Source organism: Scyliorhinus torazame, chromosome 17 (genome assembly GCF_047496885.1).
Source record: "Scyliorhinus torazame isolate Kashiwa2021f chromosome 17, sScyTor2.1, whole genome shotgun sequence".
Classification (NCBI taxonomy): Eukaryota; Metazoa; Chordata; class Chondrichthyes; order Carcharhiniformes; family Scyliorhinidae; genus Scyliorhinus; species Scyliorhinus torazame.
In genome coordinates this window covers 133740091-133766635 of record NC_092723.1, presented here as the reverse complement: position 1 = coordinate 133766635, position 26545 = coordinate 133740091, and the positions used below count along the sequence as shown (strand labels likewise).

General features: G+C 44.0%; 1 protein-coding gene across 5 annotated transcripts in view; it reads right to left on the bottom strand.

Annotated features, from left to right (window-relative positions):
* usp22 (ubiquitin specific peptidase 22) overlaps positions 1 to 26545 on the bottom strand; it is a 173366-nt gene that overhangs the window by 82141 nt on the left and 64680 nt on the right. For all 5 annotated transcript variants that reach the window (XM_072481078.1, XM_072481079.1, XM_072481080.1 and 2 more), the window contains one exon: positions 1975 to 2107. In XM_072481078.1, coding sequence (XP_072337179.1) covers positions 1975 to 2107 — 133 coding nt within the window. The remainder of the gene's footprint in view (positions 1 to 1974; positions 2108 to 26545) is intronic.

Here is a 26545-nt window from a genome sequence, read left to right as displayed (position 1 = left end):
ACAGACCAGCGAGTCTTAAAATCAGTGGCAGGAAAACTATTGGAGAAAATTTCAAAGGAGAGAATTAATCTCCACTTGGAGAAACACGGTTTGATCAGGAAGAGTCAGAATGGTTTTGTCAGAAGGGAGTTCATGCCTAACAAATTTGATTGAATTTTGAGATGATGATCGGGTGGGAAGATTAGGGAAGTGCGGTTGATGTAGTTTATATGGATTTCAGCAAAGCCTTTGACAAGGTCCCACATGGGAGACTGATAAAGAAGGTAAATAATATGGGATCCAGGGTAACTTGGCTAGTTGGATTCAAAACTGGCTTTGTGATAGGAGACGGAAGATGGCGATAGAAGGCAGTTTGTGTGACAGGCGGCTGGTGTCGTCCAGGACATGATTGGCAGAGTGGTTAATAATGAGGAAGAAGGAAGGTCTGAGGTTGCAGGAAGATATAGATAGGTTGGTCAGATGAGTGGTGATGGAATTTAACCCTGAAAACTGAGAGGTGATGCATTTTGAAAGGAGTAACAAGACAAGGGAGTACTCAATGAAATGCAGGGCACTAGGAAGTTCAGAGGAACAGATGGATCTAGGGGTGTTTGTCCGCAGATCGCAGGACAGGTTAAGAGGGTAGCTAAGGCATAGGGAACACTTGCCTTTATCAGTTATGGCATAGATTATAAGAGGAGGGAGGCAGTGTTAGAGCTGTACAAAACTATGCACATATTGGAGTGTAGAGGATATGAAAACACTGTTTTTAATACTGTGATATTCAGCCCAATTTTTCAGTCTTCAGCATTTCCAATGAAATGATAGAAGCAGAACAAAACCCTCCACCGGTATCCTTACTAATTTTCTGTTTCAATCTCGCAGGCAGAGCTGGCTATAAAAACAGGTTTGGATATCAACAGCACCATGCCGGGTGGCAAGGTTAGCACTGCTGCCTACGGCGCTGAGGACCCAGGTTCGATCCCGGCCCCGGATCACTGTCAGTGTGGCGTTTACGTATTTTCCCAGTGTCTGCATGAGTTTCACCCCCCCAACCCAAAGATGTGCAGGTTAGGTGGATTGGCCATGCTAAATTGCCCCTTAAATTGGAAAAAATAATTGGGTACTCCAAATTTAATTTTTTTTAAATCAACAGTACCATACTGCCTCGCCCCAATTCAACATTAGGAGATAGATCTGACAAAAGATGTGCTGCATTGTGGAGCTATTGCTATTGTTAGCTTATAAAATGAAAGACAACATATATATATATATATATATATATATATATATATATTAACATACATTCATCCTTCTTTCTCTGTCAACCTTTTTCAGTTGCTGTTGATTTCCCTGCCCTGTCTTTTCACTGCTTCTGGATTCCCCAACACCGATCACTGTGAAAATTCATCTTTTATCTGGTTCAGTAGAGGCAGGAAGTATATGGTCAGGCTGTAAGCGCAAACCACGATCTAACATTGCCTCATTCATTCAAATAGCCCATTCTATTACATTTGGCAAGGCCTTAATCTTCTTTGCCGTATATATAAACTAACTTCCTTTATTAGAGGCAGATTCATATAAAGTGAAATAACTATTTCATCCTTAATATAGAAATGAACTGGAACTCATCGAAACAGAAAATGCTGGACAAACTGGCAGCATCTGTGGAGAGCGAAACAGAGTTGACATTAATTCTTCTTCCGAAGTCATATAATACTTTAAATGCTTCTCCCTCCACAAATTCTGCACGACTTAAGTTTGTCCAACATTTTCTATTTTTATTTCAGATTTCCAGCATCTGTTATTTTATAACAAGACATTCATTAAAGAGTCAAATTACAGATCAACAGACTACATTTTTTAAAAGTTGAAAAATTGTTAGTGTCCAGTAGGAAGTGATCGAATTGGAGGTAACATAACAGTTACTGCAGTGAAATTACCATTTCTGGTAAAGCTGCCTTTAGTGAAAGGCAAGGTTTGACATGAGCTTACCTAAGTTGTGGCGCTTGGACTTTGCGTGCTCGTGTATGTGTTTCTTGGTGAAACAGCCAAAAAAGACACAATACAGGCAGGAATGGAGTCGGTTGAGGTGGGCGCCACACATGTGGCAAATGCAGGACTTTGCCTGAAAAAAGAAATACGCGTGTTAGAGAAGTATTGTTGCAACAACCACCACAGCTAGGACATGGAATTATTTCACACAAGCAATCCACAACCATTCATATGGCCCGTATCTATTTGCATATAGGGACAGGTAGTATTTCAAAGCACAAGTAAAACTGCAATCTCCAGTAATGTGTTTTTTTCTGAAAGTATTCAACTTGTGAAATTCCATACATTGCATTAGTTTCAAACTACTAAATTCAGCAATAGAAGCCATTTACAAATATTCACATTAACCACAGGCCTAAAAATTAAAAATCATGTCTGACATTATGCCTTTTGAGGACATAAATAACCAGCAGAAAATTCAGTAATAACCTGCTCACAGACGGGCAGTTTAGGTTCCACCAACGTTACTCCGCTTCTGGCCTCATTGCAGACTTGGGCCAAACATGGATAAAGAGTTGAAGGAGATGAGCTGAGTGGTTGCCCTTGATGTCATGGCTGCATAAACCAATTGTGGCATCAAGGAACCCTGATAAAAAGTCAATGGGAAAACTCTCCACTAGTTGGAGTCATACCCATGACAAAGAAAAACAGTTGGGGTTGGTGCAGATGAATCATCTCAGCCCCAGGAAATTGCTGCAGAAGGGGTTCCTCAGGGCAGCATTCAAGGCCCAACCATCTTCAACTGCTTCAATGACCTTCCCTCCGTTATAAGGTCAGTTGAAGAGCTGTTCACTGGTGATTGCACCATTCATGACTCCTCAGTTACAATTCATATCCACTTGCAACTAGATCATATGCAGCTAGACCTATACAACATTCAGGCTTGGGCTGAAAATTGGCAAGTAACCTTCACCCCACACGGCTGCCGTTAATAACTATCATCACCAAAACAAAGAATTCAACTATTTCCTCTTGACATTCAATGGCATTAGCTGCACTGAAACACCCACTATCAACATCCTGGAAGCTACTATGCTCCAGAAACTGAACTGGACCAGCCAAATAAATACTGTGGCTACCAGAGCAGGTCAGAGGCTGAGAATTCTGCAGCAAGTAATTTACCTCCTGACGCCCCAAAGCATGTCCCCTGGCACAAGTCAAGTGTGTGGTGGACTACTCTTTACTTGTCTAGATGAGTGGAGCTCCAACACCCAAGTTCGAAACGATCCAGGATGAAGCAGCCCACTAGATTGTCACCTTTACTCCTCCAACAGTGACACACAATGGCAGCATCTGCAAGATGCACTGCATCAACTCATTAAGGCTCCTTTGACAGCACCTTCCAAACCCACTAGCGTTACCATCTAGAAGGACAAGGGCAGTGCAGATGCAACGGAACACCACCGAGTTCCCCACCAAGCCACACGCCATCTTGATTTGGAACTGCAATGCCATTCCTTCACTGTTGCTGGCTCAAAAACCAGGAATTCTCTTCTCAAAAGCACTGTTGATGTACTTACACTACATGGAATGCAGCAGTTGAAGGCAGCAGGTCATCACCACCTTCTCAAGGACAGTTAGGGATGGGCAATAAATGCTAGCCAGCCAGTTGTTCTTTTAAAAAATTCATTCAGGGTACATGGGCATTGCAGGCCGAGCCAGCATTTATTGCCCATCCCCAATTGTCCTTGAGGGGGCAGTTGCTGTGGATCTGGAGTCACATGTAGGCCAGACCAGGTAAGGATGGCAGATTTCCTTCCCTGAAGGACATTAGTGAACCAGATGGGTTTTTACAACAATCGACAATGGTCATTATCAGACTTTTAATTCCAGAGTTCTATTGAATTCAAATGTCACCATCTGCAGTGGCAGGATTTGAAGTTGGATCACCAGAGCATTACCCTGGGTCTCTGGCTTACTAGTCCAGTGACAATACCACTATGTCACCACCTCCCCAGTCACCATTACCATTCAATGCTCATCATCACCATTTTGAACTCAATGCCTTCTTTTCTCCACTGTAAAGATTTCCTGCCATCCTTGTATGTCGAATGCCTATGGGCCATTACTCCTACTAAAAAAAAAACTTCAGGCTTTCCCTTTAACTCCCTCACAGGCTAATCTCAGGAGTGATGAATCTTAACATGTTACTCGACTAAACTGTTTTGACTTTGACAACTGAACCAGTTTCCAAAAACTGCTACTGTTCGTGGCGTTCCTCCATCTCTCTAGCCATAATCCACTATCATCTCTTAAATTCAAAATATTCAATAGCCTGCTCATTCTCTTACTCACTAGAATCTAAAGTCATTCAGAAATGGATTCTCATTGCCCTCCCTAAATCGCAACAAAACCTTGATCTATTTTGCCAAAATCTAGAAGTTTCCCAAGCTCCAAAGAATTAACCAAGATTCTCAATGAAACCTTCAAATTCCATCCAAACCTCAGATCTCCTCCTGCACTACGGCCCTCCAAAAACAGTCCATGTTTTCCCATTTTATTCAATGGCTACTGTGCGAGTCATCTTGCCCTATCCACTTTTCAAATTTTCCTTCGACTTTCTTCCATTTAGCTAGCTGTCGAACCATTGGCTATCCAAAACCATGTAAAACATTCCAAGGTTTCTTTACCCAGCATGTGCAATATGAATGCAAATTTTATAATAATGATTCTTCATTCTACCCTCTTCATCACCAAGATGATCACCATGGCTTGTGATCAGAATTATAGAAAGTGTGTCAGGCGGGGCCAGACCAAATGCCACTTTATTGTTCCTTACAGCCTCTCCAATTGTCAATGAAGCTATTCCAAATTTCCACAACTCTGGGCGGGGAACAAAGAATCCACCAATTGGGCAAACAATCTTGGCCCATTTCATCACAAAAAAGTTCATTATATTGAATTTTTCTATCAAGTCTCCCATGTTTTCATATCTTCGCTGTTCCAATAAGTCGGCCCATTTTTCAAGGCTTTTATCCCCAGCGTCACAAATATGTCAATGTGTCCTTTCCATGTATCTAAATTCCCTATTCTTTCCCTCCAACACACCATAGCCTTTAATACTAAAAAAGGCTGGCATCACTTAATCAGAATTCAAATCACCTACTTCAAGATTTTCTCCAATCTCTAGCATTTTATACAGGCGCTTTTGCATCTATTTTTTGGTAAAAGGATCAACTCAATAATCAAACTCAAATAATCTCTCCTTTAACTTTGACTACTCTCCCATGATATACCCAATTGACATTCCCTGTCCCGATGTGGATTAAAGTACATAAACCACAGCGAAGCTCTTACGAAAATACTCCTCAAATGAATATTAATATCCTATAAAATCCCTTTGAACATTCACCCATCACAGACAGGCATGCCTGTAATTTCCTTGCATACTTGTGAATATCAAGATTGAGTTTATTGGCGGCCCGGTGAAACTACCTAGTGTGCTTCCTCAAAATGTAAACAACATGATCATCCATGTCCTTCTACCCTAGCTTTCACATTAAACTTCTGACAACTGCTGTCAATTCCTTTTGAGAGTTTCCACTAGAGACCAAATATCGGTTGATCTTCTAATATCAGCTATTCAAGTGTGAGACATGGGTAAAAGTCCATCAGACATTATATCCTAGTAAAGCTCCTTTGCCATAACCTCACAATACCATATTTATATACAAGGAATTCTGACTTCCATGCATCCATTCTGGTTCTTTTATAATCAAACAGATTGGATAGCGACTTACTAGAATCTGAACTCATGTGAAACCATAATTTTTATTTTTATTGTGGCCTTTGCTGAGCCCCTTTCTTTCCCTTATCCCTCTTTCATATGGGCATGGCAAAACCCATTCCTGTATTTTTGTATGCAAAACTAACCAACCCTCTTATTTGACCTTATTTAGACTTTGCTGTGGGGATATTAATAGCGGATTAGACCACTCAAGGGTTGGGGAAAATACACCACCACTTATAAAATGGGGAAATCACAAACACCTTTCTGTTTACAGGTCAGTAGCAAGTGGATAAATCAGGACTGTTTAAATTAATCCTGTCTGTAACAATACTAAGAGAAATCAGATTATAAATAGAATCACCAGATTTATTTTCTTGTTTTTGCGAACATGCAGCATTGACTCATTTATGTGGCATTAGGCAGTGCTAACATGTTGTCAATGTTCAGAATCTTTGGAAAAACAATCTGAGAATATCTTTTCCTTTCTGGAAGAACCAAATTGTTACAGGTTATAAACAGTTTTCCCAAAACATCTTATACTGTAGGTAACATTCCTTCCCCAATCCACAGATTTGGGAATTCCATATTTCCACTACCCTCTGTATGACAAAGTGCTTCTTAATTTCATTCCCGAGTGGTCTGGCTTTAATTTTAATACTTTATTCCTTGTTCTAGATCCTCCCTCTAGGCAAAACAGCTTTTCCATATTGGGTCTGTCAAATCCTTATATCATATTCAAGATCTCACTCAAGCCACTGCTCAACCTTCTAAACTCAAGCGAATACAAGCTAAGATGATGCACAAGACGTAGGAAAAGTCGGCCATTCTGCCCATCGAGTCTTCACCAACATTCAACTTGTCCTCAATTTAATTCTTTAGCCAGGTAGAATGATAAGGCACAGAAGGGAACAATTTCAGTCGTTCATTCTTGTCTATCCAACTCATTTCACTCACTTACCCATAGCCTTGTAATACTCACCCCCACCATAAGTCTTTGTCCAATTCCCTTTTGAAAATTATTTTGGAATCTGCCTTTCAGGCAGTGCGTTCCAGGTCAGAATAGCAAGAATAAAACTACTGAACAGCTTACAAACTATGGCTTTATTTCAGCACATCTGTCTATAATGCAATGCCTAATCAGCTACCTGTACAACAACTGGAAGTGCTGAAACAAGAGAATGCAAAGGAAGAGGAAGAAATCAAGCTTCAGGTTTAGGATGAAGGAAATACATCAGTGGCAAGTCTGTAAACAAGTTCACCTTAGACCACTAATTTAATGAATAATTTATTTCAAGCTAATACAAAATTTGAAGTAGGGAACTTCAACAGTTATTCAAGGATTCAAGTTATTAGCAAGTCAACTTTTAAGTGAAGCAAAGGGGAGGGGTTCCAAAGGCTGATGTGATCAGTTAGTAAAGATTTCTGATAATATAGAATAATATATGTACAATTAGAAAACACTTTTTAAAAAACATTGTGACTGAACACTACCTAAAGCACACAGATAATACTTATTTTTCAGAAAGCTGTGTGTCACTTAGATACAAATTGAGCACATGTGACAAGAAGGAGGTTAAGGATTGATTCCTAAAACAATTCAGATGTTTGAGGAGCAAGATTGTAAGACTGAGGCACAGTCAACAACTAGTTTACAATGAACGCAGTATGGTTCCAGGGACTGATCAAGCAGGTTATCTGAACCAGGAGTCATAATCAGGTGGTGTGCACCCACACCACAGAGTGCACAAAATTCACACGTCTCAAGCATGTTTCGAGGTAAGCTTTGCCTTAATTGCTAGGGTTTTCATCCGAGTCAGAAGGTTGTAGATTCAGGACTTCAGCACTTTACAATGCAATACTGAAGGAGTGCTGCATTGTCCTTTGAAGGAGACATAAACCCAGGTCCCAGCCAACTGCTCTCAAATTAATATTTTAAAATTTGTTGTACTAAATCCTTGCTGCAGAGGTAATCGGTAACATAGTCTAACCAGAAACTCTCAATTTAGCAAGAGTACTTCTTGGTAATTTGGTGCAGTGAGGTAACCAGGAAAGCTAAGTGGTTAATCTAATTGTGCTGTTTTTCAGTTAAAAGTGCAGTGTAGATTAGTGTCTGATTGGCTGAAGCTGCCCCCACCCTAATTGCTGAGAGGCAGTTATCTGGCAGTCACCCGAGGCCTGTTAAGGGGCACAAAGGTACACATTGTATTCTTCTCTTTGAAGTTTTAGTGTGAGTCATCCTAAAGTCTGTATAAAAGACAGACAGAAAGCGCACTTAGTAAGCATTGCGCTGGTCAAGGAGACACAGCCTGAGTGAGTGAGACACAGACAGAGTGAGAATTTGAAAGTTGGTAATTTGGTGCAGTGAGGTAATTTGGTGAAGAGTGGGAGAAGGTGCTTTTTCCCGACTGTTCTGTTCTCTCTCTTTCTTCGGGCGCCGTTCGGAGGAGGAGCAGCAGTCTCTGTGGGTCTAAAAACCTAACGGTAACTTCCTGTTTTCCAGTTTTCCCCCCCCCAAAAGTGACGTCAGAGGGAAGCTGTGATCTGATTGGTTGATAGCAAATCTGCCCCAAATTTTAAAAAAAACACAGCTAAACTCGTAAACTTAAATTAAACTAATTAATTACTTAGAGATGGCTGGTCAGGTGATGTGCTTGAGCTGCTTAATGTGGGAGCTGGCAGATTCCATTGCGAGCTGCAGCGACCACATCTGCAGTAAGTGTTGGCTGCTCGAAGAGCTCCGGCTCAGAGTTGATGAGCTGGAGTCTGAGCTTCAATCACGGAGGCACATCCGGGAGGGGGAGACTTACCTGGACACTGTGTTTCAGGAGGCAGTCACACCTGTCAGAGTAAGTAGTTTAAATCCTGCCAGTGGCCAGGGACAGCAGGGTGTGACTGCAAGTCAGGCAGGTAAAGGGAACCAGCAGTCAGGAACTCAGGAGCCTCAGCCCTTGATCCTGTCCAACAGGTATGAGGCACTTGCTCCCTGTGTGGATGGCGAACAGGGCTGCAGGAAGGATGAGTCAGCTGACCAAGGCACCATGGTTCAGCAGGCCATTCAAGGGGAGGGAGTAAATAGGCAAGTTGTAGTTGTAGGGGATTCTATTATCAGGGGGATAGATAGTATCCTTTGTGAGCAGGATAAAGAGTCCCGCATGGTATGTTGCCTGCCCGGTGCTAGGGTGCGGGACATCTCTGACCAACTTGAAAGGATACTGGAGAGGGAGAGGGGGAGGATCCAGTTGTTGTGGTCCATGTCAGTACCAACAACATAGGCAAGTCTAGAAAAGAGGACTGGTTTAGAGATTATAAAGAGCTAGGATTCAAATTAAACAACAGGTCCTCAAGGGTCATAATCTCCGGATTACTGCCCGAGCCACGTGCAAATTGGCATAGGGAGGCAAGAATAAGGGAAGTTAACACGTGGCTGAAAGAGTGGTGTGGGAAAGATGGGTTCCTTTTCATGGGACACTGGCATCAGTTTTGGGACAGGGGGGACCTATACCGTTTGGATGGTCTCCACCTGAACCTGACGAATGTTATATAAAATATTTGCTTTAGAGATATTAGTTACTGTAATGTAGATAGGCCGGTCTGATTTTATTAGTTCACAGACAAAAGATTTCAGAACGCATGGCAAAGCAAGGGGGAGGGGTGTCCAACTATGGAGGAGAAAAGGATGCTGGGTAATAGGGGGCCAGAGGAAGGGATGGGAAGTGAGCCAATTAGGATGTATGGCCAGGTCAGGAGGGGTATAGGATGACCTATGGGAATCGTGTATGTGAAACTTGATGCCATTTGAATGTATCAGTAGAGATCAGTAGATCAGTTCTACAGAGTCACTCGATTCTGGATAGCTAGGAGACTAGTTGTGTCCTAGGTTTCTGTGAAACGAGTCAGACTTGCAAGTCAAATAAAAATAACTAATGCTATGCCTGCAAATCCATCTCGACTTTTATTGAGGCCAGACTGACGGGTAAAGAAATTTATGATTTGTCAAACCGAGCTGGGACCAGTGTTCTGGCGAAAAGAGTAAATAGCGTGGTCAATAGGACTTTAAACTAGAGATTTTGGGGGGGGGGGGGGGGGTCAGGGAACCAAGAGGTGAAGTAATCAGTGAGAAGCGTAGATGCTTAGGAATACAAAAAAGCACGAAAAGACAGAACTCGGGAGAGGTTACGATAGTCCCCATCCCACAAAATATGACACAGTGTATGGAAAGGCTCAGTAAGCCAAGGTCCACCACACTAAGAAAACAAAAAGGGACAGTCAATAGAGAATTAAAGGTGCTATATTTCAATGCGCGCAGTGTACGGAACAAGGTAGATGAGCTTGTGGCCCAGATTGTGACTGGCAGGTATGATGTGGTAGGCATCACAGAGACGTGGTTGCAGGGGGTTCAGGACTGGCATTTAAACATCCAGGGATTCACAACCTATCGAAAAGACAGAGAGGTGGGCAGAGGGGGCGGGGTTGCCTTGTTAATTAGGAATGAAATTAAATCAATAGCACTAAACGACATAGGGTCAGATGATGTGGAGTCTGTGTGGGTAGAGTTGAGGAACCACAAAGGCAAAAAAAACATAATGGGAGTTATGTACAGGCCTCCTAACAGTGGTCAGGACCAGGGGCACAAAATGCACCACGAAATAGAAAGCGCATGTCAGAAAGGCACGGTCACTGTGATCATGGGGGACTTCAATATACAGGTGGACTGGGTAAATAATGCTGCCAGTGGACCCAAGGAAAGGGAATTCATTGAATGTTTACAGGAGGGCTTTTTGGAACAGCTTGTGATGGAGCCCACGAGGGAACAGGCCATTCTGGACTTGGTGTTATGTAATGAGCCAGACTTGATTAAAGATCTTAAAGTAAGGGAACACTTAGGAGGCAGCGATCATAATATGGTAGAATTCAATCTCCAATTTGAAAGAAAGGTAGACTCAGATGTAAAGGTGTTACAGTTAAATAAAGGTAACTACAGGGGCATGAGGGAGGAACTGACGAAAATCGACTGGGAGCAGAGCCTAGTGGGAAAAACAGTAGAACAGCAATGGCAGGAGTTTCTGGGAGTAATTGAGGACACAGTACAGAGGTTCATCCCAAAGAAAAGAAAGGTTATCAGAGGGGGGATTAGGCAGCCATGGCTGACAAAGGAAGTTAGGGGATGCATCAAAGCAAAAGAGAAAGCCTATAATGTGGCAAAGAGTAGTGGGAAGTCAGAAGATTGGGAAGGCTACAAAAAAAACAGAGGATAACAAAGAGAGAAATAAGGAAAGAGAGGATCAAATATGGAGGTAGGCTAGCCAGTAACATTAGGAATGATAGTAAAAGTTTCTTTAAATACATTAAAAACAAATGGGAGGCAAAAGTAGGCATTGGGCCGCTCCAAAATGACGCTGGTAATCTAGTGATGGGAGACCAGGAAATAGCTGAGGAACTAAATAAGTACTTTGCATCAGTCTTCACAGTAGAAGAAATGAGTAATATCCCAACAATTCAGGAGAGTCAGGGGGCAGAGTTGAATATGGTAGCCATCACATATTTAGTTCCTCAGCTGAGGAACTAAATAAGTACTTTGCATCAGTCTTCACAGTAGAAGAAATGAGTAATATCCCAACAATTCAGGAGAGTCAGGGGGCAGAGTTGAATATGGTAGCCATCACATATTTAGTTCCTCAGCTATTTCCTGGTCTCCCATCACTAGATTACCAGCGTCATTTTGGAGCGGCCCAATGTCTACTTTTGCCTCCCGTTTGTTTTTAATGTATTTAAAGAAACTTTTACTATAATTCCTAATGTTACTGGCTAGCCTACCTTCATATTTGATCCTCTCTTTCCTTATTTCTCTCTTTGTTATCCTCAGTTTGTTTTTGTCGCCTTCCCAATCTTCTGACTTCCCACTACTCTTTGCCACATTACAGGCTTTCTCTTTTGCTTTGATGCATTCCCTAACTTCCTTTGTCAGCCATGGCTGCCTAGTGCTAGAGAAAGTAAGAGGTCTAAAAATTGATAAATCTCCGGGCCCAGATGGGCTACATCCTAGAGTTCTAAAGGAGATTGCTGAAGAAATAGTGGAGGCGTTAGTTATGATCTTTCAAAATCACTGGAGTCAGGGAAAGTCCCAGAGGATTGGAAAATCGCTGTTGTAACCCCCCTGTTCAAGAAGGGAACAAGGAAAAAGATGGAAAATTATAGGCCAATTAGCCTAACCTCGGTTGTTGGCAAGATTCTAGAATCCATTGTTAAGGATGAGATTTCTAGCAGGGATTGTGCAACTGAGGGATCTGTTCCTAGACGGGACGTTTGCGAGTCTGGGAGCGCTGACGGAAAAATACGGGTCGCCCCAAGGGAATGCATTTTGGTATATGCAATTGAGGGCTTTTGTGAGGCAACAGGTGAGGGAATTTCCACAGCTCCCGACGCAGGAGATTCAGGATAGTGATTTCGGGGACATGGGTGGGGGATGGTAGGGTGTCAGATATATACAGGGAAATGAGAGACGAGGGGGAGATCATGGTGGATGAGCTGAAGGGAAAATGGGAAGAAGAGCTGGGGGAAGAGATCGAAGAGGGGCTGTGGGCAGATGCCCTACGCACGGTAAACTCTTCATCCTCGTGTGCCAGGCTTAGCCTGATACAATTCAAGGTCTTGCACAGGGCGCACATGGCCGGAGCAAGGCTCAGTAAATTTTTCGGGGTAGAGGATAGGTGCGGGAGATGCGCGAGAAGCCCAGCGAACCACACCCACATGTTTTGGTCATGCTCGGCACTGCATGGGTTCTGGGTGGGGGTGGCAAATGTGCCTTCGAAGGTGGTGGGGGTCCGGGTCGAGCCAAGCTGGGGGTTGGCTATATTCGGGGTTGCAGAAGAGCCGGGAGTGCAGGAGGCGAGAGAGGCTGATGTTTTGGCCTTTGCGTCCCTAGTAGCCCGGCGAAGGATATTGTTAATGTGGAAAGAAGCTAAACCCCCGGGCGTGGAGGCCTGGATAAACGAAATGGCAGGGTTTATAAAACTGGAACGGATAAAGTCCGCACTAAGAGGTTCGGCTCAAGGGTTCACCAGGCGGTGGCAACCGTTCATTGACTATCTCGCAGAACGATAAAGGAACTGGGAAAGTAGCAGCATCAACCCAGGGGGGGAGGGGGAGGGGGAGGGTGGGTCCTCAGGGGTGTTTCTGTATGGATGTTTTTACTTGGATATGTATATTGGCTTGTTTGACTTTATTATTTGGGAGAGTTAATATTTTGTTATGGCAGTTGCCATTTCGTTTATATATTTATTTATTTATTTGTTAAAAACGGTCACTATTATTTATATTGTTTTATTTTTGTAAAAGGGAAAAATCTTTGTACTGTTTTGTTTGGCCGGAAAAAATTTGAATAAAATATATATTTTTTTAAAAAGGATGAGATTTCTAAATTCTTGGAAGTGCAGGGTGGGATTAGGACAAGTCAGCATGGATTTAGTAAGGGGAGGTCGTGCCTGACAAACCTGTTAGAGTTCTTTGAAGAGATAACAAATAGGTTAGACCAAGGAGAGCCAATGGATGTTATCTATCTTGACTTCCAAAAGGCCTTTGATAAGGTGCCTCACGGGAGACTGCTGAGTAAAATAAGGGCCCATGGTATTCGAGGCAAAGTACTAACATGGATTGACGATTGGCTGTCAGGCAGAAGGCAGAGAGTTGGGATAAAAGGTTATTTTTCGGAATGGCAACCGGTGACGAGTGGTGTCCCGCAGGGTTCAGTGTTGGGGCCACAACTGTTCTCTTTATATATTAACGATCTAGATGACGGGACTGGGGGCATTCTGGCTAAGTTTGCCGATGATACAAAGATAGGTGGAGGGGCAGGTAGTATGGAGGAGGTGGGGAGGCTGCAGAAAGATTTAGACAGTTTAGGAGAGTGGTCCAAGAAATGGCTGATGAAATTCAACGTGGGCAAGTGCGAGGTCTTGCACTTTGGAAAAAAAGAATAGAGGCATGGACTATTTTCTAAACGGTGACAAAATTCATAATGCTGAAGTGCAAAGGGACTTGGAAGTCCTAGTCCAGGATTCTCCAAAGGTAAACTTGCAGGTTGAGTCCGTAATTAAGAAAGCAAATGCAATGTTGTCATTTATCTCAAGAGGCTTGGAATATAAAAGCAGGGATGTACTTCTGAAGCTTTATAAAGCATTAGTTAGGCCCCATTTGGAATACTGTGAGCAATTGTGGGCCCCACACCTCAGGAAGGACATACTGGCACTGGAGCGGGTCCAGCAGAGATTCACACAGATGATCCCAGGAATGGTAGGCCTAACATACGATGAACGTCTGAGGATCCTGGGATTATATTCATTGGAGTTTAGGAGGTTGAGGGGAGATCTAATAGAAACTTCCAAGATAATGAATGGCTTAGATAGGGTGGATGTAGGGAAGTTGTTTCCATTAGCAGGCGAGACTAGGACCCGGGGGCACAGCCTTAGAATAAAAGGGAGTCACTTTAGAACAGAGATGAGGAGAAATTTCTTCAGCCAGAGAGTGGTGGGTCTGTGGAATTCATTGCCACAGAGGACGGTGGAGGCCGGGACGTTGAGTGTCTTTAAGACAGAAGTTGATAAATTCTTGATTTCTCGAGGAATTAAGGGCTATGGAGAGAGAGCGGGTAAATGGAGTTGAAATCAGCCATGATTGAATGGTGGAGTGGACTCGATGGGCCGAATGGCCTTGCTTCCGCTCCTATGTCTTATGGTCTTATAGAGGATACACAGATAGGAACAGGTGTAGGCCATTCAGCCCTTTGAGCCTGTTCCGCCATTCATTGAGATCATGGTTGATCTGGTGGCCTATCTCCATATACCTGGCTTTGACCCATATCCCTAATACCTTTGCTTAACAAATGTTTATCTCCCTCAGATTTAAAATTCACCAAATGCCATTTGTGGAAGTGAGTTCCAAACTTCTACCACCCTGGGTGTAGAAGTGCAGCACGGTGGCACAGTGGTTAGCACTCCTGCCTCACAACACTAGGGACCTGGGTTCAATTCCGGTCTTGGGTGACTGTGTCGAGTTTGCTGTTCTCCCAGTGCTCCGGTTTCCTCCCGTAGTCCAACGGTGTGCAAGTTAGATGGGGTTACAGGAATAGGGCAGGGAGTGGGCCTAGGTTGGTGCATACTCGATGGGCCGAATTGCCTCCTTCTGCACAGTAAGGATTTTATGATTCTCTCCAGAAACGTCTTACCCTAATTTTTATGACCATGCCCTAGTTCTAGAATCTCCAACCAGTGGAAACAGTTTATTGTTATTTACTTTGTCTTTTCCTGTTAATATCTTGAAGACTTCAATCAGATCGCCCCTTAACCTTCTAAATTCTAGAGAAAATAGGCATAATTTGTATAATCTATCCTCATGACTTAACCCCTGAAGTCCAGGTATCATTCTTGTAAACCTACGCTGCACTCCCTCCAAGCCCAAAATATCCTTCCGACGGTGGTGCCCAGACCTTCTCTCAGTGCTCCAAGTGGGCCCTAACCAGGTTTTGCCTTATATTGGAGTCCTCTAGATATAAAGGCCAGCATTCCATTAGCTTTCTTGATTACTTTCTGCACTTGTTCCGTGGCACAGACCTATGCATCTGAACCCCCAAGTCTCTTTGGACAACCACTCAATTTAGCTTCATACCATCTTGAAAGTACCCCGATCTGTTCTAGTTTAGAATAGAGCTAAAACAAAAGCATGGGAAGAAGGTGCTCCAAAACTGACATTTATAAAGTTTAATCTACTAATCAAAAAATTCAGCAAGCTACTGACAAAATCTGGCATGGTGAGAAATCATTTAACTCTGTCCTAGGTGCAACATGCATTATACTAGCAGTGTTTAGCACGGTTGCTTCACAGCTCAGGGTCCCAGGTTTGATTCCCTGCTTGGGTCTACATGGTCTCCCCGTGTCTGCGTGGGTTTCCTCCGGGTGCTCTGGTTTACTCCCACAAGTCATGAAAGACGTGCTGTTAGGTAATTTGTTCATTCTGAATTCTCCCTCTGTGTATCCGAACAGGCGCCGGAATGTGGCGACTGGGGCGTTTCACAGTAACTTCATTGCAGTGTTAATCTAAGTCGTCTTGTGACAATAAAGATTATTGTACTCTTATTCTCTACTGTACAAGGCTTGTGCCCTAGTTTGATGCAAGAGAGGCCTAAAACTCCAAAAACAGCAACATAAAAACAAACACTTTTATTTCACATTCCATCATCTGCAAAGTGCTGGAAATACTCAGCAGGACTGGAACATCTGTGGAGAGAGAACAGAGAGGCTCATATGACTCTGAAGAAGTCCTCTACTGCCAGGCATGAGACTTTCAGCTGCACCGTCACCAATCATTGGACGTCCCCCAGGAGGCCAAGGATGAGAGACAGAAAATGAAAAAAGAAAAGTATCATCTGAGTGAAACAGGCCGAGGCAAGCCATCACACAGCCTTTGCAAGTATGTGGAGAGATCAGCGCCCATCAGGGCCATGTCCAAATCTTGTGGAAGAAACTGCTGGAAGGGGCAGTGCAGATACGTTTGGCCTGCGCAGTATGTTATGGTTACAAAACAAAAAACATATAATAAAGTTTCAAAATGTAAGAGTAAATACAAAATGTGTATCAGATATTCAGTTGCTGTGGAGTTAAGCTTCAATGGTGTTGCTCACAGTGTGTTTCAGTTTTTGCATGAGCATGGTGTGCATGCTGAATATAAAGGCCCGTCTACTCAACATTCGGTCTAAATTGAGTGACCTCGCCATGCTGTCACTACACACATTCTGCTTGGTCCAGATGCACTGTGCAGGAAGCTGGCCAAAAGGTGCAAATATGGCAAGAACTGCTCCTGTGTTTATGCTTAACCCCACAGTAGATCCATAGTGTCATATAATATTATTGGAATAATTATCTTATTATGATCCCAGACCAGACTCCAACAGTGGCTAGGATACTGGGTAGAAACCCCAATATATTTAATTTTGTAAGACTGAGGAAAGGATGCCTCGCTGCAAGAGTGTTTTCACGCAAAATATGGATATGGTATATTAAAATAAACAGTATTAAATATCTTTAGCATTACACAAGAAAATAGCTTACAATTACACCTTAAAACAATACAGTGACACAATTACTCTTACTTCCACTCAACAAAGAAACATCTCTGATCCCAATCCATTTAGGACTCAGGAATACTTGCTGCACAGAGATGCCTGGATACTCCAGTTTGAGAGAGAGATTTTTTTGACTGCTTCAATAATAATTAATAATCTTTATTGTCACAAGTAGGCTTACATTGCAATGAAGTTACAATGTGAAAAGTCCCTAGTCGCCACATTCCGGCACCTGTTCGGGTACACAGGGAGAATTCAGAATGTCCAAATTGCCTAACAGCACGTCTTTTGGAACTAGTGGGTGGAAACCGGAGCACATGGAGGAAACCCACGCAGATACGGGGAGAACGTGCAGACTCCGCACAGACAGTGACCCAGCCAGGAATCGAACCTGGGCCCCTGGTGCTGTGAAGCCACAGTGCTAACCACTGTGCTACCCTCTTAAAAGAGACTTAACCCCGTCAGAAAATGCAGAACATCTTTCGAGTTATTTCGTCAGAAGCTGCTCTCCGCTTGTTTCAGCTTGTTTTCCAGCCACAAAACTTAATCGGTTCAGCAGGGAAAGAGACTGCTAGTCTGTCTACAGACAGATCTTTAACTGAACTATATTGAGAGCAGATGCTGGACTTCTGCTCACATCTCAATCCAAAATCTAAACTACCTGCTTTTCTGCAAAATGCCTCCTACTCTAGTTCCTCCCATTAACTACATCATCTTACTAACTGCACACAATGTATCCAATTAACTACTTCACAGGGAACCCTGTTAATCCAAACAAAAATCCATTAGGCTAAGCTCTTACAATGCTTTAATTGCACCTCTGGCGCCCAAAAAGCCTAGCTATCATGCACACCAGGATTTTTAAAACCATGACTACAGCAGTCAAATACACACTAACCCAGACTTTTAAGCCTTACTGCACCAAATACATATACTATAATATCTCAAACTTCTACAGGCATCACAATCCAGAGGCCTGAAGCAATAATCCAGAGAACATAGTTCAAATCCTCAATGGCAGTTTAGGAATTTTTATTAAAATTCCAATTAAAAGGGGCAATTTAGCGCGGCCAATCCACCTACCCTGCACATCTTTGGGTTGTGGGTGGTGGTGGTGGCAGGGGGGGGGGGGGGGGGGGGGGGGGGGGGGGAAGAGAGAGGGAGAGAGGGAGAGAGGGAAAGAGAGAGAGAGAGAGAGAGAGAGAGAGAGAGAGAGAGAGAGAGAGAGAGAGAGAGAGACCCACGAAGACACAGGGAGAATGCTCAAACTTCACACGGACAGTGACCCGGGGCCGGGATCGAACCCAGGTCCTCTGCACCGTGAGGCAGCAGTGCCACCATGCCACTCAGCAGTTTAAGAATTTGATATTTGGTCAAAAAGTGACTATGAAGCCCTAATTGTGGCAAAATTCCAACTATGTTTCTTTTGTAGAAGGAAAACTGTCCTTAACCACTCTGGCCTTACACGCGACTCCAGTCTCATACTTTCCTCTGAAATGGTCTAGCAAAACACTCCGTTGTATCAAATCTTGCCAATAAATTCACATCCTGTCAGAGACCCTGAATAAATAAAATCTCATTAGTTTGGAAGCAATAACGGGGTGGCAGGAGCTAGTCTTCCAGGAGCTAGGGACAGAAGGGAGACTGCGCATCTCCCGCTGGCTTAGGGGCAGTGGGGAAGGAAGCAGGTATGTCTCCCATGGGAGATGGTTTGGGGCATGGCAGGGGTCTATGTAATTGCTGCTATGGGTGGGAAAGTACAAAGGTGTCTCCCACTGGGTTGGGGAGAAAGGCCCATGACAATATGTGTTGCAGGAAGGAGGGTCTTCACTGAATGCTCGGTCTCCAGGAAATATCCAGGCTGAAAAATGTACGAGTATCCAAATAACATTTTTACAAAGTACTTTAGTATCATATATTTTCAAATTTGCAAGGAAATGCTAGTTTTATGATCTCTTAGAGCGGTGATCCATTTCAGTTCCTTTTGTTTTCAATGTTATTCATTCTCACCAACCAATTTCATTTTCAAAATTAAACACCAGTCCTTTATTTTTTTAAATATGGGTACAAAAAAACAATTAAAATTCCTTTTGTCCATCCAATCCATATTTAATTAAAGGTGAATTATCATATGAAGAGGCACATTAGCTTGGGGAAGAACAAAAATCACTGTCTTAAGTTTGTGGAGTAAGGATCTCCTGAAGTATCGTGACGATCGGAACATTTGCTTCTAAATATTGGGACAATACAAGGGTTAAAAGCCTGGGGTTAGAACGCGTTTTTTTTGCAGTTCTCAAGGCTTTAAAAAGGATTTTGTTTTACTTCGAGAAAAAACAAGTGAAATTGACCTAGGAATGTGTTCATCAGTCTGGGCCAATGCCTAGTGGTTTGCCTGGGGAAGTCCCTGGGGAGAGAATTTGTTTACCTTGGGAAGAAGAGGTTATTGCTGGGTGGTGCCAAGGAATACAAAGAGACATTTTGAGAAGCTGTGGAGAGGGAGAGTTTTGGAGATAACTGGAGAGAGACAGGGTTTTGGAGTAAAGGCTTTTGGAAGTGAAGTATGATCTGGCAACCTTTGTGTTTTTTAGACCTCAGATAAAGGCAATTTTCTTTCCCAGTAGGATAGGGAAAAAACAGCAATAATATTTTAAAAGCAGAGCATTCTTGTCTGAAGAGGAGGAAGAGGCTGACACAACCGAGCTGAAGCAGCTATTTGAAGACATTCAGCCAGAGTCTGAAGGGCTTTAACAAGAGCCAAAATCTGCTACGCACAGCAAGTATTACTCTATGCCTGGCTAATTTTAAGCTGTATTAAGAGCTGTATGTTTATTTTCTTGTTGTTTAATGGAAAATTGTATAGTTGTGTTAAGGGGTAATTGTCATGATAGGGAGATATTAGGAACTAGGGTCCAGAAATTGGGTCCATTATAACAGGCAATTTAGGGATTAAAAAGACAGAGAAAAAATACTGCTAGCAGCAGACAGAGGGATACGCCCACAGTCTGAGTTTCCTTGTCCTATTCAGACTTAACCTTGTCAGTGGGAATGCCCCGGTTCAGCCAGAATGATCCATGGTCATACGGGACAACCACCTTTGACCAGCCATCAGCCCATCAGAGTCTGATGACCTAGTTGTCCGTGAATGGAATGTTAGCTTTATAAAGGTTAGCTTTGTAAAAGGGTTCTGAACAAATGTCTTTACCAGAAGGAAAATTGCTTCATCAATGCAAGTATTGCCTTTGTTTGTCTGTGGAAGTGGCATGAGAGTTGCATGTTCTGTGCCAGGGTGGTTTAATGGGAACTAGTGTGTTAAGATTAAGAAACTGCATGTACTCTGTTAGTGTTAGAGCTGAAATAAAAGAGAAGTACAGCACAGCAACATGCCCTTTGGCCCTCCAAGCCTGTGCAGACCATGTTGGCTACCTGTCTAACCTAAAACCTTCTAACACTTCCGGGGGTCCAGATCCCTCTATTCCCATCCTATTCATGTATTTGTCAAGATGCCCCTTAAATGTCACTATCGTACCTGCTTCCACCACCTCCTCTGACAGCGAGTTCTAGGAACACACTACCCTCTGTAAAAGAATTTTTAAAAACTTCCCTCACACATCTTCTCTAAACTTTGCTCCTCACACCTTAAACCCATGTTCCTTAGGAATTGACTCTTCCACCCTGGAAAAAGCTTCTGACTATCCACTCTGCCCATGCCCCTCAATTGTTTAGACTTCCATCAGGTCGCCCCTCAACCTTCGTCGTTCCAGTGAGAACAAACCAAGTTTATCCAACCTCTCCTCAGAGCCAATACCCTCCATATCAGGCAATATCCTGATAAACCTCCTCTTGACCCTCTTCAAAGCCTCCACATCCTTCTGGTAGTGTGGCGACCAGAATGGAACACTATATTCCAAGTGCGGCCTAAATAATGTTCTATACAACTGCAGCATGACTAGACAATTTTCATACTCGACACCCGGCCAATGAAGGCAAGCCTGCTGTACGCTTATCCGCCTGCGTTGCCACTTTCAGTGACCTGTGGACCTGTACACCCAGCTCCCTCTGCCTGTCAATACTTCTAAGGGTTCTGCTATTTACTGTATATTTAGTCACCCATACTTGTCACCGCAGTTCCCCTTCCCCAAGATATCCGCATCCAGTCGGTCCTCTACCAACGACTGTTGCGGTGCTCATGGTCATGTCCTCATTTCCTACGCAAGAGGTTTTTGACTTGCATGTATCTTAGTTTGTTCCGTCAGCTGGATAGTTCCTCAGGTGTTGTCATTCTGTGGTCAGTGTAGAAGCCCCTGTCAGCGTCGCTCCATCCTGTCTCCACCTTTTGAAGGTGGCGACCATTGTCGCGGGCATAAACCCATGGTTATTGCAGATGGGGGTCTGAAGGGCATTTCAGTTAACCCGTAAGTGCTGTCACAGCTGGTTCCATGACCGGAGTGTTGCTACCACCACTGGGCTTGTTGAGTATTTATTCGGTGGGGATGGAAGTGACACCATTGCCAGGGCCCGCAAGGGGGTTCCCCTGCAGGAGAACTCCTTCATAAGCACCCACTTGGCTTCTGGCTCTTTTATCCACCTTTACCCTCTCCGCAGTTGCCGCCCAGTGGTAATATTGAAAGTTTGGGAGGGCTCAGGGCTAGCCGCCCCCCCCCCTCCCCCAAATGGTTCTTGCTCTCTGTAGTACCCTTTTTTGGGGATCGTTGCGTGTCCCCCCCCCCCCCTCCTCGCACACAAATGCTATGATCTATAGGACCCGCTTTCTGTTGGGTCTTTGTCTTTCTTGGGTATCAGCGAGATTGAGGCTTGTGCTCCCGTAGGCTGCAGGGTGCCTCTCGCCAGCAAATCTGTGAACATATCCCACATGTGCAATAATTTCACCCCCAATCACAGCCTTTCGCGCCTTCCAGAAAGGAGAAGGCTAGACTTCCCCATTCTGGTTATTAGTAATATACTCGGCTATGCCTGCGATATTCTCTCGCAGAAAGCCTTATCGGCAGGAGGGCCGTGTCCAACCTCCATGGGACGCAGGGCACGGCCTGTCTCCAACCTCACACCCATGTAATGTGGAGCATGGTCGGAGATTACGATCGTGGAATATTCCACTCTTACTAGCCCTGGAAGCATCGATTTCCCCACTACAAAGAAGTTGATCCGTGAATATACATTGTGTACCTTGGAGGAGAAAGAGAGCTCCTTCTCTCCTGGCCCTCATCTGCTCCATGAATATGCTGAGTTATTTCGCCATGTTGGAGGCCTTTCCTGTTTTGGGATACGACCTGTCTGTCCGTGGGTCCTATACATAGATGAAGCCCCCGCCCTCCATGATTAGTCGGTGCGTGTCTGTCGGGAATTTTTGACATGGTCTTTTTAAAAAAAAATAAACTCAGTGTTGTCCCAGTTGGGAGCGTACACGTTTACCAGGGCAACTGGTGCCTCGACTAGGACACTGCTGACCATGACGTCTCATCCCCCTGGGTCCTTAACCATCCTTGTCGCAGTAAGCATTGTCCTTTTAGTAGTATGGCGAGCCCCCTGGCTCTCGTTCCGTAACAGGAATGGCAGGTCTGTCCCACCCATCACTTCCTTACCCGCAATCGGTCCTTCTCCCTCAGGTGCATCTCTTGGAGGAAGACTATGTCGGCTTTCAAACTTCGAGGTGAGCAAAGCCTCGGGATCTTTTCACTGGGCTGTTAAGTCCTTTGATGTTGCAGGTGACTATCCTGATGGGGTTTTTTTTGCACCCCCCCCCCCCCCGCACTCCTGTGGGATCAACTATACTTAACTGGCAAGGGAGCCATCCAAAATGGCCACTGTCAGTCACTGTTCTCCCCATGAGATCGGGTCCCTGCACTCCGGTGTTTCCCTTATTCCAAGGGGCACCCAACATGGCCGCCAACTCGGTGTATGCCATGTGGGTGAGCACCTGCACTCCAGGGACCTTCCAAAGTGGTTGCTTGTGATGCCATCTTGTTCCAAGTCGCCACCTGGGGTCTGTTGCAGCGCCAGCCTAATGCTCTTCCTCTTTGTTCCGGTGTTCCCTTTATGGTATTTTCTTAACCAACCCCCCCCCCCCCCTTTCCCTCTGTTTCTTCTTCCAGTCGTTGATGTTTGTTCTCCACACCCCCCCCCCTTCCCAGGCGCTCTTTCCGTTGCAGCAGATGCACCGTGGCCTCTTTCCTCCACGCTTCCCAGTGGTAGCTACCACACTAGTGTGGTGGTTCCCTCCTGGGGTTAGCTGTATATCCTCCCGTCGCCCGTTCTGAGCTCCCTACCTGCCATTCCCCTCACCCTTTCCTGCGCTCTGCTGCCCTCGCTCTTTCCTTCTTCTATTTCACACCTCATTCCCAGAATGAGACAATTCAGTCCCAGTGTTCATCAAGTTGGTTCACAGTTAGCAAATCAACAAATAAAGTCTCTCCCTAGGATTTCTTCATTGGTGTCCCTGCTGCTGTTTCTCAAACCCGTTTTCCAGGACAAACTTGCTCACGTCTGCAGGGGCCATGAAAAAGTGCTCCCTGCCTTGGAATGTGACCCAGAGTTTGGCTGGGTACAGCATCCCAAACTTTACTCGGCTCTTGTACAGACTTTTTCCACTTTTAGTTTCCATGCGGCCTCTGGAATGGCTTTTTTTGGTATTTCCCTTCGTGCTGCTGATGGTTGAGGTGTGGGGATGTTTCTCCCTTCGTATTAGCAGGTTATTTTGGGTGAAAGAGCCTACTTTCAGGTTCGGGGGGTGGAGAGCCACCTAATGCAAGACTTCTCAGCACATCCCCATCACCGGAAGTCCCTCCAAATCATTTATATACTACAAACGGCAAAGGAACCAGCACTGATCCATGCGGAACACCAGTAGTGTCAGCTCTCCATTCAGAAAAGCACCCTTCCATTGCTACCCTCCGTCTATGACCGAGCCAGCTCACCTCTGAACCAGTGTGACTTCACCTTCTGTACCAGTCTGCCATGAAGGACCTAGTCAAAGACTTTACTGAAGTCCGTGTAGACAACATCCACTGCCCTACCTTCAACCATCTTAGTCACTTCCTCGAAAAACTTGATCAAGTTAGTGAGACATGAACTCCTCTTCACAAAACCATGCTGCCTCTCGCTAATATGTCCACTTGCTTCCAAAGAGAACAAATCCTGTCTCGAAGAATCCTCTCCACTAATTTTCCTACCACTGTCGCAAAGCTCACTGGCCTGTAAATTCCTGGATCATCCTTGCTACCCTTCTTAAACAAAGGAACAACACTGGCTATTGTCCAGTTCTCTGGGACCTCATCTGTAACCAATGAGGATATAAAGATTTCTGTCAAGGTCCCTTGCCTCCCTTAGTATTCTGGAGTAGATCCCATCAGGCCCTGGGGGCTTATCTACCATAAGGTTTTTCAAGACACCCAACACCTCCTTCTTTTTGATCTCCATGTGACCCTGACTATCTACACACCCTTCCCCAGACTCATCATCCCCCAAGTCCTTCTCTTCGGTGAATACTGATGCAAAGTATTCATTTAGTACCTCGTCCATTTCCTCTGGTTCCACGCATAGATTCCCTGTCCTTGCGTGGGCCAATCCTTTCCCTGGCTATCCTATTGCTCTTTATATATCTGTAAAAAGCCCAGGGATTTTCCTTAATCCTGTTGCCAATGACTTTTCGGGACCCCTTTTAGCCCTCCTGACTCTTTGCTCAAGTTCCTTCCTACTTTCCTTATATTCCTCAAGGGCTTTGTCTGTTCCTATCCTTCTAGCCCTTACAAATGCTTCCTTTCTCTTTTGGACTAGGCTCACAATATCCCTCCTTATCCAAGGTTCTCGAAACTTACTTATCCTTCTTCCTCACAGGGACATGCCGGTCCTGAATTCCTATCAACTGTCATTTGAAAGCCTTCCCCATGCCAAACGTTGATTTACCCTCAAACATCCAGTCCCAATCTAGATTCTTCAGCTCCTGCCGAATATTGTTATAATTAGCCTTCCCCCAATTCAGTACCGTAAAACCTCCTGAATTATGATCACTGTTCCAGAAATGCTCCCATACTGAGCTCATTCCCCAATATGGTCCCTTCCCTAGTTGGACGATCTACATATGGTTTCCTTTTAATAAAGTTTTGTTCATAAAATAACCACATCCTATTTCTTATATTATCACTCCTGGAACAAATCAATCTTTCCGCACTGCATTAAAACTCTTCTGGTCCAGCCTCAGCCACTGTCGACAGCTGACCAGGATTCTGTAACAATAATTGTAATCTGTTCTTTTTCGGGGTGGAGTTAAAAGTTTAATACTGTATTTATAATAAAGTTTTCTTTTAAAAATATCCACACCCTATTCCTTCATGCAATCGCTCCCGAAACAAATCTCTTTCCGCATTCTCTTTCAAATAAACTAAAATAGTGGGATTTCGGTCCAGATTCTACCCATTGTTTTTAAAAAAAATAAATTTAGAGTACCCAATTATTTTTCCAATTAAGGGGCAATTTAGCATGGCCAATCTACCTATACTACACATCTTTTGGGTTGTGGGGATGAAACCCACGCAGACACGGGAAGAATGTGCAAACTCCACATGGACAGTGACCCAGGGCCAGGATTCGAACCCAGGTCCTCAGCGCCGTATGCAGCAATGCTAACCACTGTGCCACCATGCTGCCCCGATTCTACCCATTGTTGGGGTCTGGTCTGGGATTGTAATAGCATTTTCCTGACATGTTTATCAGCAGTGACTTTAAACAGAAGTATTGAGGGAAAAGAAACTTGACATTAGCAGACAAATCCAAAGAATGCGTGCTAATTGCGCTTTGAAAAAGGGCTGCAGATGTGAAAATGAAATGAAATTGAAAATGAAAATCGCTTATTGTCACAAGTAGGCTTCAAATGAAGTTACTGTGAAAAGCCCCTAGTCGCCACATTCCGGCGCCTGTTCGGGGAGGCTGGTACGGGAATTGAACCGTGTTGCTGGCCTGCCTGGGTCTGCTTTAAAAGCCTGCTCTTTAGCCCTGTGCTAAACCAGCCCCAGATGTGAGACATATTCTCAATAAGTTACATTGTGCCAGGTAGTTACAATTTTCATTTTGGAAACTAGTATAGATTTACTTCGAATTATTTAGCAGAAACATCTTATTTATATAGATTGCAAGTTAAAATATTTAGTAGTAAATGCATGTAGGCTGTCTTCATTTCAGGAGGGTCAGTGTAGACTCAATGGGCCAAATGGCCTTCTTCTGCCCTGTAGGGATTCTATGGAAATAAATTTGACCACAGGCTCAGATCAAAAGTGAAAAGAAAGGAGGACAGGAACCTTGCATTTTTGCTCTCCTGCATAAAGTCAACTGTTCAAACTTTGTTTCTTCCCCCCCCCCCCCTCCCCCCCAAAGAGCACTGTAATTACTGCTTCGGAAGCTTGCATTCTCATCTTTCCTCGATCAATTTTTTTCAATCCTATTTTTTGGTAATTTCATTGATTCAGATCAGCTTTCCTTTTAAAAGTTAATAAAACATTTGGGGTTTGCTGCTTTTAGTTTCACTGTAGAAACTAAAAACTACAATTACCTATGTGGAAGCACCAGCAGCCCAGCACAAACAGAGATAGCAATGGATTCACGGGGTCTGGCATTACTCTAATCCTCTCAGTTATCTTGTTTATGCGGCATATACTTAGCTG